This window comes from Orbicella faveolata, unplaced genomic scaffold, assembly GCF_042242905.1.
Source record: "Orbicella faveolata isolate gen_17 unplaced genomic scaffold, um_ofav_v1 contig_47, whole genome shotgun sequence".
Lineage (NCBI taxonomy): Eukaryota > Metazoa > Cnidaria > Anthozoa > Scleractinia > Merulinidae > Orbicella > Orbicella faveolata.
In genome coordinates this window covers 13,598,983-13,611,299 of record NW_028301577.1, presented here as the reverse complement: position 1 = coordinate 13,611,299, position 12,317 = coordinate 13,598,983, and the positions used below count along the sequence as shown (strand labels likewise).

At 42.0% G+C, this 12,317-nt stretch overlaps 2 protein-coding genes across 4 annotated transcripts in view; one reads left to right on the top strand and one right to left on the bottom strand.

The window, feature by feature from the left end:
- Positions 1-6,021, top strand: part of LOC110054273 (uncharacterized) — a 62,749-nt gene extending 56,728 nt beyond the window's left edge. For 2 of the 3 annotated variants that reach the window (XM_089280460.1, XM_089280459.1), the window contains 3 exons: positions 1,997-2,181; positions 2,479-2,516; positions 4,881-6,021. In XM_089280460.1, the coding sequence (XP_089136586.1) occupies positions 1,997-2,181; positions 2,479-2,516; positions 4,881-4,889 (232 nt within the window). In that variant the 3' untranslated portion in view covers positions 4,890-6,021. Of the gene's footprint in view, positions 1-1,996; positions 2,182-2,478; positions 4,532-4,880 lie in introns of those variants that run through there. The other variant, XM_020760646.2, reaches the window with a different exon arrangement.
- A 1,267-nt stretch (positions 6,022-7,288) lies between these two features.
- LOC149097244 (uncharacterized) lies at positions 7,289-10,704 on the bottom strand. The gene is made up of 2 exons (XM_089279873.1): positions 10,637-10,704; positions 7,289-9,973 (listed from the first exon to the last, which is right to left on the bottom strand). The coding sequence occupies exons 1-2, from the start codon at positions 10,702-10,704 to the stop codon at positions 8,608-8,610; spliced, it is 1,434 nt and encodes a 477-aa protein (XP_089135999.1). The 3' UTR covers positions 7,289-8,607.
- Positions 10,705-12,317: the final 1,613 nt, after the last annotated feature.

The following is a 12,317-nucleotide window of genomic DNA, read 5'->3' as shown; positions in this document are numbered from 1 at the left end:
CTCTCAGTCTGACACACGGGTGTGAATATACTTTTGAGATCCACTGGGTGATTGTTTTGCTATTCACTGCAGTCTTCAAGGGGTCTAAAAGGTTCAGACTTTGATTACAGGCTAATTACCACGGAGACGAAGAACATGTATGGAAACAAATATTACCGCAGTTCTTCAGAACCTCAACCACTGGCTTTGTTCTATAAGTATACTCGGGAAAGTCATTTGTGGAATTTTCGTTAACTAGGGGGAACTTAAAATCATTTCTGTGCTATACTGCGTTGACAACATTCTAAACATCAGCATAATAGAAACCAACTCTGCAAATGCAGAAAAGTTTTAATACGTCCTAGCACTTGAACAAAATAGTTTTGTACTGCAATAGGTACGATAAGTGAAATCATGCCGTATTGTAAATGCGGGTCAGTGCTTGAGGACTTACTAAACTTACTAAAATTCGTCTCCAATGAGGCTTACAAGCAATAACAAAGTTTTTCGTTACCAGCCGAACGCTGTTTTAGAAACTCAGGAAAAGTACAAAAATTCGCGGATAGCTTAATAACCGATTAAAACATAGCCTCTTGTTGTTCGTATAGGCGCAATTACACACAGCACGGTAAATGGCATTTCCCGTGGTAAATTTTCCCGCGGTACACCACACTTGGGGTTTAGTATACCGTGGTTCCAGCGGTTACACGCGAATAGCGATTTCCCAAGGTTAAATAAATGTCAAATCTAAATGTCAGTGCTAAATCCTTGGGTGCTTCTTCTTTATCCAGATTTTCCGATTCTCTATTCTTCTTATTCTCCATTAATTGGGTTTGCTTGATAAATTTTGGGCGAAATTCACCAATCATTTCAAATAACTTGAACGATTCTCTGCCGCGACCCGTCTTTTTGCTGTTGTCAACAATCGCTTTGAATTTCTCGAATAGTGCTCGCCACTTCTCCTTTATTTGAGATAAACTTCTGGAACTTCCAATGCCAGCCGTTTTACAACGTTCAGTAAAAGTGTAAAAAATGTTCTCCCATACAGATTTTTTTCCGTTACTACTCTTGGAGTTCTTCAGATTTTCTTGGTGGTCTTTGTATGCAGAGTAAGGATCTTGACTTCGGTCGCTTCCCACCGTTTGTTTATACATTCTCTGAGCCAGAACCTGAAGAACCCGACGGACTTTCACTGCGAGAAGGACTTTCATCGTGACTAGTATATACATTAGGGCGAAACTGTTGACATTGCTGATAACCAGGATAGATATGTTCGTTAGTTTCTCGTGTCTGGTATCGCTGGCTAAAGAGAAATCCATTGTGCAAATCACCATGCATACTCGAATTTCTAATAAGAAAAAAAAATAATTTTGGTTATAGCCACTGTTAAAATAACCGGTCTAGTAAATAGGTAGAGAAATCAATTGAAATACACTACTCACAGCATTGCCCGAAATTCCGCCATATCCACAGTCTCAAAGTCACAGTTATTCATTCCGGCGCGAAGGAGTTTGTCGCGACTGAAAGTTGCAAAGAAACTTTGCGGTTACGTGTTCCTGTCAAACGTAGTATCGTGATTGGCTCTTGTACCTTGGGCATCCAAAAACCATTGCAACTTACCACGCTAAATGTCATGGGCGTTTCGTGTGATCTTTTGACGTATCCATGGATACTAAACACGGGAAATTTACCTCGGGAAACGTCGGTCACCATACTGAATACAGTTTCCCGTGGTAAAAGGGCAGTTTACCACGGTAAAAGTGCCCCGTGTAACCGCACCTTATGCTTTTCCTGTTGCAATTTCATTGTTTTGTCTCTCGCGTGGTAAATCTTTCACCCACAGAAAATCTACATTGAAACAACCTATACAGCCATTAAAAGTAATGTTCAATTAGCGCAAACTAACAAACGCGCAATTCGTTAAACGTTTTATGATTAAAAACATATTTTAGTAAGTTTAGACTAAACGAAGAGCAGTTATTAAAACATTTACTGACTGAGTTAACGTTGTCTGCAGATCTGATGATGATGAGCCGGCGAGAACCGGTATAAAGCAGCGGTTGTTCTGTGATATCTGTGATGTATTTGATCAACATGATACGGATGACTGCCCGACCCAGTCTTCAGGAGCACTCGACAACCAAGGAACTCAGTACCATGGCAACAGAAATGAAGATAGACCATATTGTGACATCTGTGAAGGTACAATGGCTGTTTTTCTCCATTCAACAGGCAACGTTTGCTTGATAGTTGTTAAGATGTTTGTCTTTGCACTCATCGATAGCAAGTAGGGGATGTGAATCAGGAAACTTTGTTTAGAGGACGAGAAGCTATTGTTTGGAAACACGGCTGAGGGAAAATCACTTATTATACGTTTGTTGATTTTTGGTAGTTTGACTGTGAAGAAATTCAGAAATGATGAAGTGAAAGTTAATCTAAACATTGACAGATAGTTGTAGAATCTACTTTGTAATAATGTTGTGCTGTTATCTCTTTCAGTGTTTGGACATTGGACTCAAGAATGCGATGATGAAGAGGTTACCTTTTTTATATTTATTTGTTCTCTGAAAGGAAAATGAGCAGAAAGCAAAGGAAACCTGACTTTGAATAACGCCATTAGTACTAAGTCCGAAGAATGTTGCGGTGTCTCAATTATCTGGAGTAAAGTATTCAAAGTACGCAAAATATTTTGCCCCCGTCAGAAATTGTCCTTGTCCACAGGATACATGATTTGGGCTTACTTGACGAAATGTTAACAATGTGACAGGATAAGTGGAGGCCGCTGTTCTCCTTCAAGGCTATTTCGTTCCTGTTTTTGATTTGGAAAGAACGTCACTTTTTTTTCAGTGTAATCAGTCATTGAAGATTGATTATCGGAAAGCTAGTCCATGAATCAAGCAGCTTGGTCAGGTTAACAGTGAGAAACTCAAAATTTTTTGGTGTTTTAAAGTGCCACTATGATGAAATTTTCGATATCCATTTCTTTACATTTTCGTACACATTAGGTCTTTCCTAGATATCTTGCCAAATTTCAATTTTCTACGAACATTAAAACTCGTGGTTTTTGGACCTTAATTTCTGAGAATTTACGGCCGCGATTAATTTTCCTTGTTCGAAGTCTTGGTTGAAAATTTGAGAAAATGATGTCATTTTCTCAAAAATACCGAACGGGTTGAAATTATGATAACAATTAATGTAAAAAATTGCACGAATATATGAGCCAATGTTTTTGTTACTCTTTATGCGAATTGCTGTGCTAATTGTTATTATAATTTCAACCCGTGTGGTATTTTTGAGAAAATGACGTCATGATAAGTTAATAAAGATGGTGAATTTTAAGCTCGGTAATGAAATGTGAAGGTGAATTAATCAACATGACACGAGCGTGGGACAAAGAAAAATTCTGAGTCCCCGACAGGAGTCGAACCCATGACCTCCCGAACACCGGGCGGGCGCTCTAATATCTCTCTTAACTTATCACTACTCACGATGAATTCGATAGCGTTGATCCTAGCAGTATGCAGGACACCTGTCATACATGAACTCAGTTAAATGACCTTGCTCTCCATGAGTTCTCGTAGCTCAGTGGATAGAGCGCCCGCCCGGTGTATGGGAGGTCATGGGTTCGATTCCTGTCGGGGACTCAGAATGTTTCTTTGTCCCACGCTCGTGTCATGTTGATCAATTCACCTTCACAAAATGACGTCATTTTCTCAAATTCTCAACCAAGACTTGGAACAAGGAAAATTAATGGCGGCCGTAAATTCTCGGAAATAAAGGTCCAAACGACATGAGTTCTAATGTTCGTAATAGATTGAAATTTGGCAAGAAATCTAGGAAACACCTACTGTGTGCGAAAATGTAAAAAAATGGGTATGGAGAATTTGATCATAGTGACACTTTAAGGGCCCATTAACCGATCTTTTCGAACCGTTGCTAAGGAAAATTTATTATCATATAACCTCATCATTTTTAGTTAGTTCAGAGTTATTTCATGTGTTTTTCATGATCAGTAACACTAGTGATGACGTCATCAGGCCACGCCCATGGTCATGTGACTGATACTGAAAAAATGCAAAGGCTCCCAGGCAAATTACTTTATCGGGATTTTTTTTCATTGATTCAATATTTTAATTTAAATCCTCGTTACGCTATGCATAGATTTTGTTTCATTTCTAAAAGGTCAGATTTTGAGAGTATTTCAAAATATTGAAAAATTCGTAATTTTCTGAAAAAGGCACGATTTCGAAAAAGGAATGCATAGCTAGGTTTCCAACGTTGGCTTTAATCTAAATTCGTCGAAAAAGGCTGGAGTTAATGAAAAACCGCATTTCCTTTAGCATTTAAAGAAACCGGAAGTGCGGCCCGTATCTATTGGAAGTTACCTTATCAGCGCGTGCGCAATTTGCACTATCAGCGCACTTCGGTAAGATCAATCAAAGCCACGTGGAGTTAGTTTTCCTCTTTCTGTTGCTCTTGTTTTTCTCTCTTTCTCTTATTTTGTCTTTGTTTGCACCTTTTTTACTTTGCATTTTGTGAAAAAAAAAAGAAACATCTAAAGTGTAAGCGAATTTGCAAGTTATTGAGTTGTTTTTATTTTCCGCGCTCAGGCTGACGTGAGTGACCGGAAGTGAAATTTCATCTCCTTAGCAACGCGCGCTAGCGCGCGCATAAATCGGTTAATGGGCCCTTAAACCAAATCGAGAATAGTTTTTCTTCCGAGGGCAACGCATTCGTGATCCTATTCTGTCAGCGCTAACAGACATTCAGCTGTGGTGCTTGCTGATCATAAAACAAATGATGACTTACGGTAATGAACTGCTAGCCGCCAACCCCAGTATTTAATACTTGGCAAGCACATGTGCAAAAATTAAGTAACTGCTCTTTTTTTATTATTTCAGACCTTTTAAGATAAAGGCGTATTTGAGAGGACGAAATCCGGTGGTTGATTGTTGCTGGAAGACGATAAAAAACTCAGGACCGTAGATTATATTTTAGTCAACTTAAATATTGTATGGGAACTTAATTTTTAAGGTCAGAAAACTGGTGTTTTCTACGAAAGCAACCTCCCCCCCCCCCCCCCCCAAAGAAAAAAAACATTCATTAGCCACACTTATTTCAAAACTCCTGTTTGTCCGATGTTTTGTCCTAGTTTCTCTTGAGGATTTTGTTGCGATGTATTTTGCATCGCCAAATGCGGTCTGTCGTAAGTTAGTTACTTTTCATTTAACATGTATTCCTATTGTATTAGCATGAGAACGAAATGTCCATTTGTAGGACTAAGAGATTAACTTCTGGGCTTCCAGGTTGTTTAGAAATCTCATAACGTTGAGAAAGTGCCTCTGTGTGGGAGAATATTGTAGTATGCAACCAAATTATTTAATTAGTTCGAACTGGCTTTATACTGCTATGGAACTGCTGTATAGCGCTTGCAATATTGACATTTTCTTCCAGCGTTAATGGTTTTTTCTTCGCCTTTCTCGGGAAAGTCCGGGAATGTTAAATAGAAACTCATTAGAGATTATTGGTTTCTGTTTTTGTACTGTCATAACCTTTCCCTGCTCGAAAAGCACTGTTATCTTATACATATTTGCACCATGAAATGTGCGAGTTCTGGCGGTTGGAACTTTTATACTTGTACCCTTAGACTGGAAACTCTGGGAAATATATGTTTGAGTTGTTCAAACCCTTTGTAAAATACGGTAGCATAATTGATCGGCTGTGGTCCATTTGCTTTTATGATGCGTCCATAAAAGTAACGTAATAAGTCGCATGTTTCATCTAAAACCTAATATGATCATGAACTCTATGGTTTAAATTCTACCTTCATACTTAAATGGTAGACCTCAGTCTATTATAACTTGAGATCAACTTGAGAAAAAGGTATTTAAAGGGGTAAACAGTAGCTCTTTATTTTCTGGGTGTGTATAAATAATGTTTATTAAAGCTGGCTGTGGGATTATACTGAAATAGAAATCAACAGTATCTGAACCGTTTTGCAACCATAAATGTAGAAAATAAAATATATAGCTCGTGAAGTTACCAAGATGGGATGTATTTTAGTTTTATTTCTTGGGCCATTCACCTGTTAAATGGGGAAATCAGCAACCCAGCCAGTTCAGTAGGGTGGGGCCACATTCACGAAGGACTTTGGTGGTCGCGTTTGTTCAGAGAAATCCCTGTCATGCGTAAGTTTTAAACCAAAAGAAAAAATATTATTTTAATTTATTCGTTCCTGGTTGTGGGCGGAGGCTGATCAAACGTTCGAGCGGTTTCGTGCAGAGGTTCCTTCTCTTCTGTCGCCCAGGAGAAGGAGATGGGAATTTCTCTCGCGTGGTAGGGTCGAGGGGAAACAAAAGTCACCTTGGGGCCAGTCATGAAGTGTTCTCTTATACCCCCCCAACTCAAACATAGGCACGCAAGGCGTGCAAGGGTTACTTTTTTTGTGAAGTGTCGGAGATAGGAGCATTCATGGAGCTGTTTACAGACATGATTTGGTTAATTTGACAAGTTTTTTGGTTGCCATGTACAGCAAGAAAGAAACTGGGAATTTATGATCTACATGCGATGTTACATTGGTCATGGTAAGATAGCTAAATAGTAAGCCATAAAATGTTTGACTGAACAAACTACAGTAATCTGACACGTCTCCAGATTAATGTAGACACCATCTTATTTTCTAACAGGCAATTTGATTCGTTCTTTGATACAACCCTCACTGTGATTGCTGTGACACGCGCACATGCATAACTCCCTCACTCACCGATCACAAAGGCCTTCCACCCCCAAGAGGAATTTTTGCTTAAAATTACTCAAGTTAATTAAGAGACCTTTTCGCATTTTATACGAGTCGTAAGGTTACCCTTTTTACTCAACACAACACTACTTCACCGAAAATAGAAAGAAAGAGAAAAAACCTCTGACACGTTGAAAGTCTGATTTAATTGAATTGCACTTTAACCTGGTGCCACGCATTCTTCAAAGAACATTTGAGCAATTTTCATACTTTTTACCTTTGAAAAGATCGGACTGAAATGAATGTCATCAAATAAAACTATTACGTAAAATACGGGCTCCTGATTTAAATAATTAAACTTAGAACAAAACACGATGAAGTCTATTTAATCAGTGAGCAAGATGTGAAGAAATTGATGAATTCACGCAGCGTTGTGTCTAGAATATAGCGAATTTTATTAGAATTTAGAATTTTAATTTCCCAAACAGAACAGCTGTGGAGCGAGGGTGTTTCACAGTTTCTAGATGCCATAATTCACTCTTCTCTATCGATAAAGATGCTCCGAAGCGAGTGTTTCTTTTTGTCACAAACTTGAAGAATACGCAAAGTTCTTAGTGAAAGGACTCGATGTTCATTCCGGTAGGTGCCCTCCATAAAAGCCTGGGTATAAAAGTCATGCATGATAGGATTCCAGTCAAATTCGAGGACCATTCATTCGACGGCAGTGGAGAACACTCCGACGTCCACACAAAATCAACATCGTGTTCGAAAGAACTGCCTTGGAAATTCGTGTAAAGTGCGCATGAGAAGAAAGAGACTGCTTTAGCCGTAAATGTAAAAACGTAAAAACCGTCCAGAAATGAAAGCTTCTCTTTTGTTTAATATCCTGGAAACAATAGCCGATAACTTGTCAGCTCTAATTGAATTTACTCCCATATAAAAAACAGAAGTGTTAAGTTACCATTTGTAACTAAAGATAGCAAACATCTCGTGGGAAAGAGTGGTGACGATTCGTCAGCTCTGAATTTACTCCCTTGTGAAAAACACCCGTTACCCTTTGTAACTAAAAACTAAAAATATCTCGTTATATTTGCATGCAACAAGAACAAAACAATCGTTACCTGCACTTACTATTGTAAACGCTAGAACTGTTTCAAATCTAAATAGTCTCGTCTCCTCTGAACATGTCCTAAGAACTAGAAGCGACGATTCGTGACCTCTAATTGAATTTACTCCTTGTAAAAAACAAAAGTATCAAGTTACCTTTGTAACTAAAAATGAAAATGTCTCGTTCCATTTGTATACTACTAACTCACGAACTGTTTCAAATCTCCAGGCTCATCTCGTTCATAACTAAAATCCTCAGCCTAACCCACAGAAAATGTCGAAGTAAGCCCAATATATGAATACTTCTTCCTCTTTTATAGAAGAATAAATATGGCCGTTCTGAACTTTATCGGGATCAAATCTTCTCACATACCATTTACCTTTACAACAAGAAATTTGACTGGCTGTTTACAGTATATCCAATCTGATTGGTGTGGTATACATACATACATACTTGGTGATGTACCACTTGATGATGCACCACTTGATGATGCACCCCTTGATGATGTCCCACTTGATGATTTACCTCTTGATGATGTACCACTTGATGATTTACCACTTGATGATGTACCACTTGATGATTTACCTCTTGATGATGTACCACTTGATGATTTACCTCTTGATGATGTACCACTTGATGATGTACCTCTTGATGATGTACCACTTCATGATGCACCACTTGATGATTTACCTCTTGATGATGTACCACTTGATGATTTTCCTCTTGATGATGTACCACTTGATGATTTACCACTTGATGATTTTCCTCTTGATGATGCACCACTTCATGATGTACCACTTGATGATGCACTACTTGATGATGTACCACTTGATGATTTACCTCTTGATGATGTACTACTTGGTGATAGCTTACTACTTGGTGATAGCGCATTACTTGGTGAAGGCGTACTACTTGGTGATGGCGTACTACTTGGTAATAGTGTATTACTTGGTGATAGCGTCCTACTTGGTGATAGCGTACTACTTGGCGATAGCGTATTACTTGGTGAAGGCGTACTACTTGGTGAAGGCGTACTACTTGGTGATGGCGTACTACTTGGTGATGGCGTACTACTTGGAGAAGGCGTACTACTTGGTGATGGCGTACTACTTGGTGATAGCGTACTACTTGGTGATGGCGCACTACTTGGTGATAGCGTACTACTTGGCGATAGCGTATTACTTGGTGAAGGCGTACTACTTGGTGAAGGCGTACTACTTGGTGATGGCGTACTACTTGGTGATGGCGTACTACTTGGTGATAGCGTACTACTTGGTGATGGCGTACTACCTGGTGATGGCGCACTACTTGGTGATGGCGGACTACTTGGTGATGGCGCACTACTTGGTGATCGCTTACTACTTTGTGATGGCGTACTACTTGGTGATGGAGTACTACTTGGTGATGGCGTTCTACTTGGTGATGGCGCTCTACTTGGTGATGGCGCACTACTTGGTGATGGCGCACTACTTGGTGATGGCGCACTACTTGGTGATGGCGCACTACTTGGTGATGGCGCACTACTTGGTGATGGCGCACTACTTGGTGATGGCGTACTACTTGGTGATGGCGTACTACTTGGTGATGGCGTACTACTTGGTGATGGCGCTCTACTTGGTGATGGCGCACTACTTGGTGATGGCGCACTACTTGGTGATGGCGTACTACTTGGTGATGGCGTACTACTTGGTGATGGCGTACTACTTGGTAATGGCGTACTACTTGGTGAAGGCGTACTACTTGGTGATGGCGCACTACTTGGTGATGGCGTACTACTTGGTGATGGTGTACTACTTGGTAATAGTGTATTACTTGGTGATAGCGTCCTACTTGGTGATAGCGTACTACTTGGCGATAGCGTATTACTTGGTGAAGGCGTACTACTTGGTGATGGCGCACCACTTGGTGATGGTGTACTACTTGGTGATGGCGCACTACTTGGTGATGGCGTACTACTTGGTGATGGCGTACTACTTGGTGATGGCGCACTACTTGGTGATGGCGTACTACTTGGTGATGGCGCACTACTTGGTGATGGCGCACTACTTGGTGATGGCGCACTACTTGGTGATGGCGCTCTACTTGGTGATGGCGCACTACTTGGTGATGGCGCACTACTTGGTGATGGCGTACTACTTGGTGATGGCGTACTACTTGGTGATGGCGTACTACTTGGTCATGGCGTTCTACTTGGTGATGGCGCACTACCTGCTGATGGCGCACTACTTGCTGATGGCGCACTACTTGCTGATGGCGCACTACTACACGGCAGTATTATCGAGTTTTTCATATGTGTTATGCCCAAACAAACAACCGCAAAGAGCACTAGAAAGCTGATTGGCTCCTAACGACCTCCCTAGGATGTTCTAATCTGACAGACACGGTGATTGGTTTCTAAGAATAGAGGATGTGAGCCTGTGATGTGCTAGAATGGTAATCGCTATGTTTTGGTTGTGGTGGACTTGCTCACCCGTGCAGCGAAAATGATACCCATTCACGGCAGGCAAAACTGTAGCCAGTGCTCTCATAAGGGACGTTTACTGTGGACGTGGCATCCCTGAGTCAATGTTGACAGACCGTGGCTGCGAATTTGACAACCAAGCCCTAAGCGCAATTGCCCGAGAATTCGGCATTGACAAGAAGCGTATCTCGGCTCTACATCCCCAAGCCAATAGAATCGTTGAGAGGAAAACAACAGACTGATGTGGAGATAACTGAGATTTAGAGATTCCTTTTGTGCAGTTTCACTACATGAATCACCACCACAGTGCCACTGGTTACTCGCCATTCTACCTGTCCTATGGCTATATCACCCTTGCACCACGATTGGTTCTTGCACCACCTGCCACATAGCGCCAGCAAACAGCCCATCAGTGGGCATCAACTCTGGCCTCGCCTCTCAAATTAGTGCATTCTGGAACTGTCACTCGTGACTTGCAAGCAAAGCAAAGGAGAGTTGTTAGATGTCCTCAGGAGCCAAGTCCACTTTATGTTGGGGACTCTGTTATGATGTACGCTCCCCCTCGACCTGGATACCCTACTAAGTTGCAGAGTTGCTGGTAGGGTCCCTACATAGTTGCTGGAAGGGTACCTACCCTATCTAACACGCTAAAAATTTCCAGAAAAGGATACTGCGACACCGTGATCAACTTCGTGTTCTTCATACATGCCCAAAAAGGTTACAACCCACTCACAGTGAGACCCCCACTGACCCTCCCTCCGTAGTCCCTGCTACTGTTTGTCCGGGAGCGACTGTTTCTGTGTCACTCCTATCCAGCCAAGTGAAGGACACTGCTAATCCTGAAGATACCGCTTCTGCCCTACACCAATCTGGCCAAGTGAAGGACAGTGTCATGCGGGAAGATACCCCTTCACAAAACACACAAACCAGAGCTTCTCTAGGCCCCCGGAATAACATTGCTCCACCAAGTGTACCTACTGCTCACTTAGAGAAAGGAAGTGTACCCGAATCGTGCCCAACGTTACCTTTGGAACTTCGTCGGGATGAGAGGTCTCGCAGGCTTCCCCAAAGATATGGAGACTGGGCACTGAACCCTTCGGATGATGACAGTGATGTTTACTTTACACAGTGACACATAGTTACCCTAAGCCCGTAATTGTTTTGTTAATTTTGGTTAGGAAACTGATATTTCTCAAGGGGGAAAGAGTGTGACAGTCCTGAGTGACGCGGCAATTACGTCACTCCCATGAGGGAGAGACTGAGTCCGAGATTGAGTCTTCTCGCGGAGAGCTTCGTGTGTCGAACTCTCTGTTAGTTATCTTAGGTTTTTGGCCCTTTAGTAACGTCTACACAGTGATCTTAGATTATAGCGTTCGCGGGTTCAGTAGCCTACGTCAGTGTAACGTACATAGCTGCCGCGTATGCGAGTCAAGGAGCGTGACAGCAGAGGTCGCGAAGACGGCGTTTGTGACAGCAGCGTTTACGAGAGCAGTGATCGTGACGGCAGTGTTGGCGAGTCCAGCGTATGTGACCACAGCTTTTCTGAAGACCAATGTTCACGAAAGCCGCGGTTGTGAGACCAGCGTACGTGAGAACAGTGTTTGTGACAGCATCGTTAGCGTGCAAAGTTGTCATAACGCCAGCGTTCCGTGTGTGAGGCCCTACACCTGACAGCGGGGTTTTCGAGAGCTTGCTGCGTTTAAAACTGCAGCGAGCTGAGTGCGGGACGCGACGGCAGCATGTGCCGGGGTTTGCTGCGCGCGTGAGTTCAGCGACCGTGACAGCAGGTTCGTGTTCCATGAGCGTGACTGCAGCGTTAGCGAGACCAGTGATCGTGACGGCAGCGTTGGCGAGTCCAATGAACATGTGGCAGTAGTGTTGAGACCAATCTTCGTGACAGCAGCCTCGACGAGTCTAGCATTCACAACAGCACGTGGGGGTCCAATGTTCGCCACAGCAGCGTGTCAGAGTTTAGCGGTGATACAAAACAACAGCGTTGGGGAGTCCAGTGTTCGCGATCACAAATTTCAGCG

Excerpts from the sequence above, each read along its gene's own strand:
- LOC149097244 (XM_089279873.1), bottom strand. The coding sequence starts at position 10,704 with ATGCCCACTGATGGGCTGTTTGCTGGCGCTATGTGGCAGGTGGTGCAA. Across the intron at positions 9,974-10,636 it reads GAACCAATCGTGGTGCAAGG|TACGCCATCACCAAGTAGTA; the intron begins GTGATATAGCCA and ends ATCACCAAGTAG.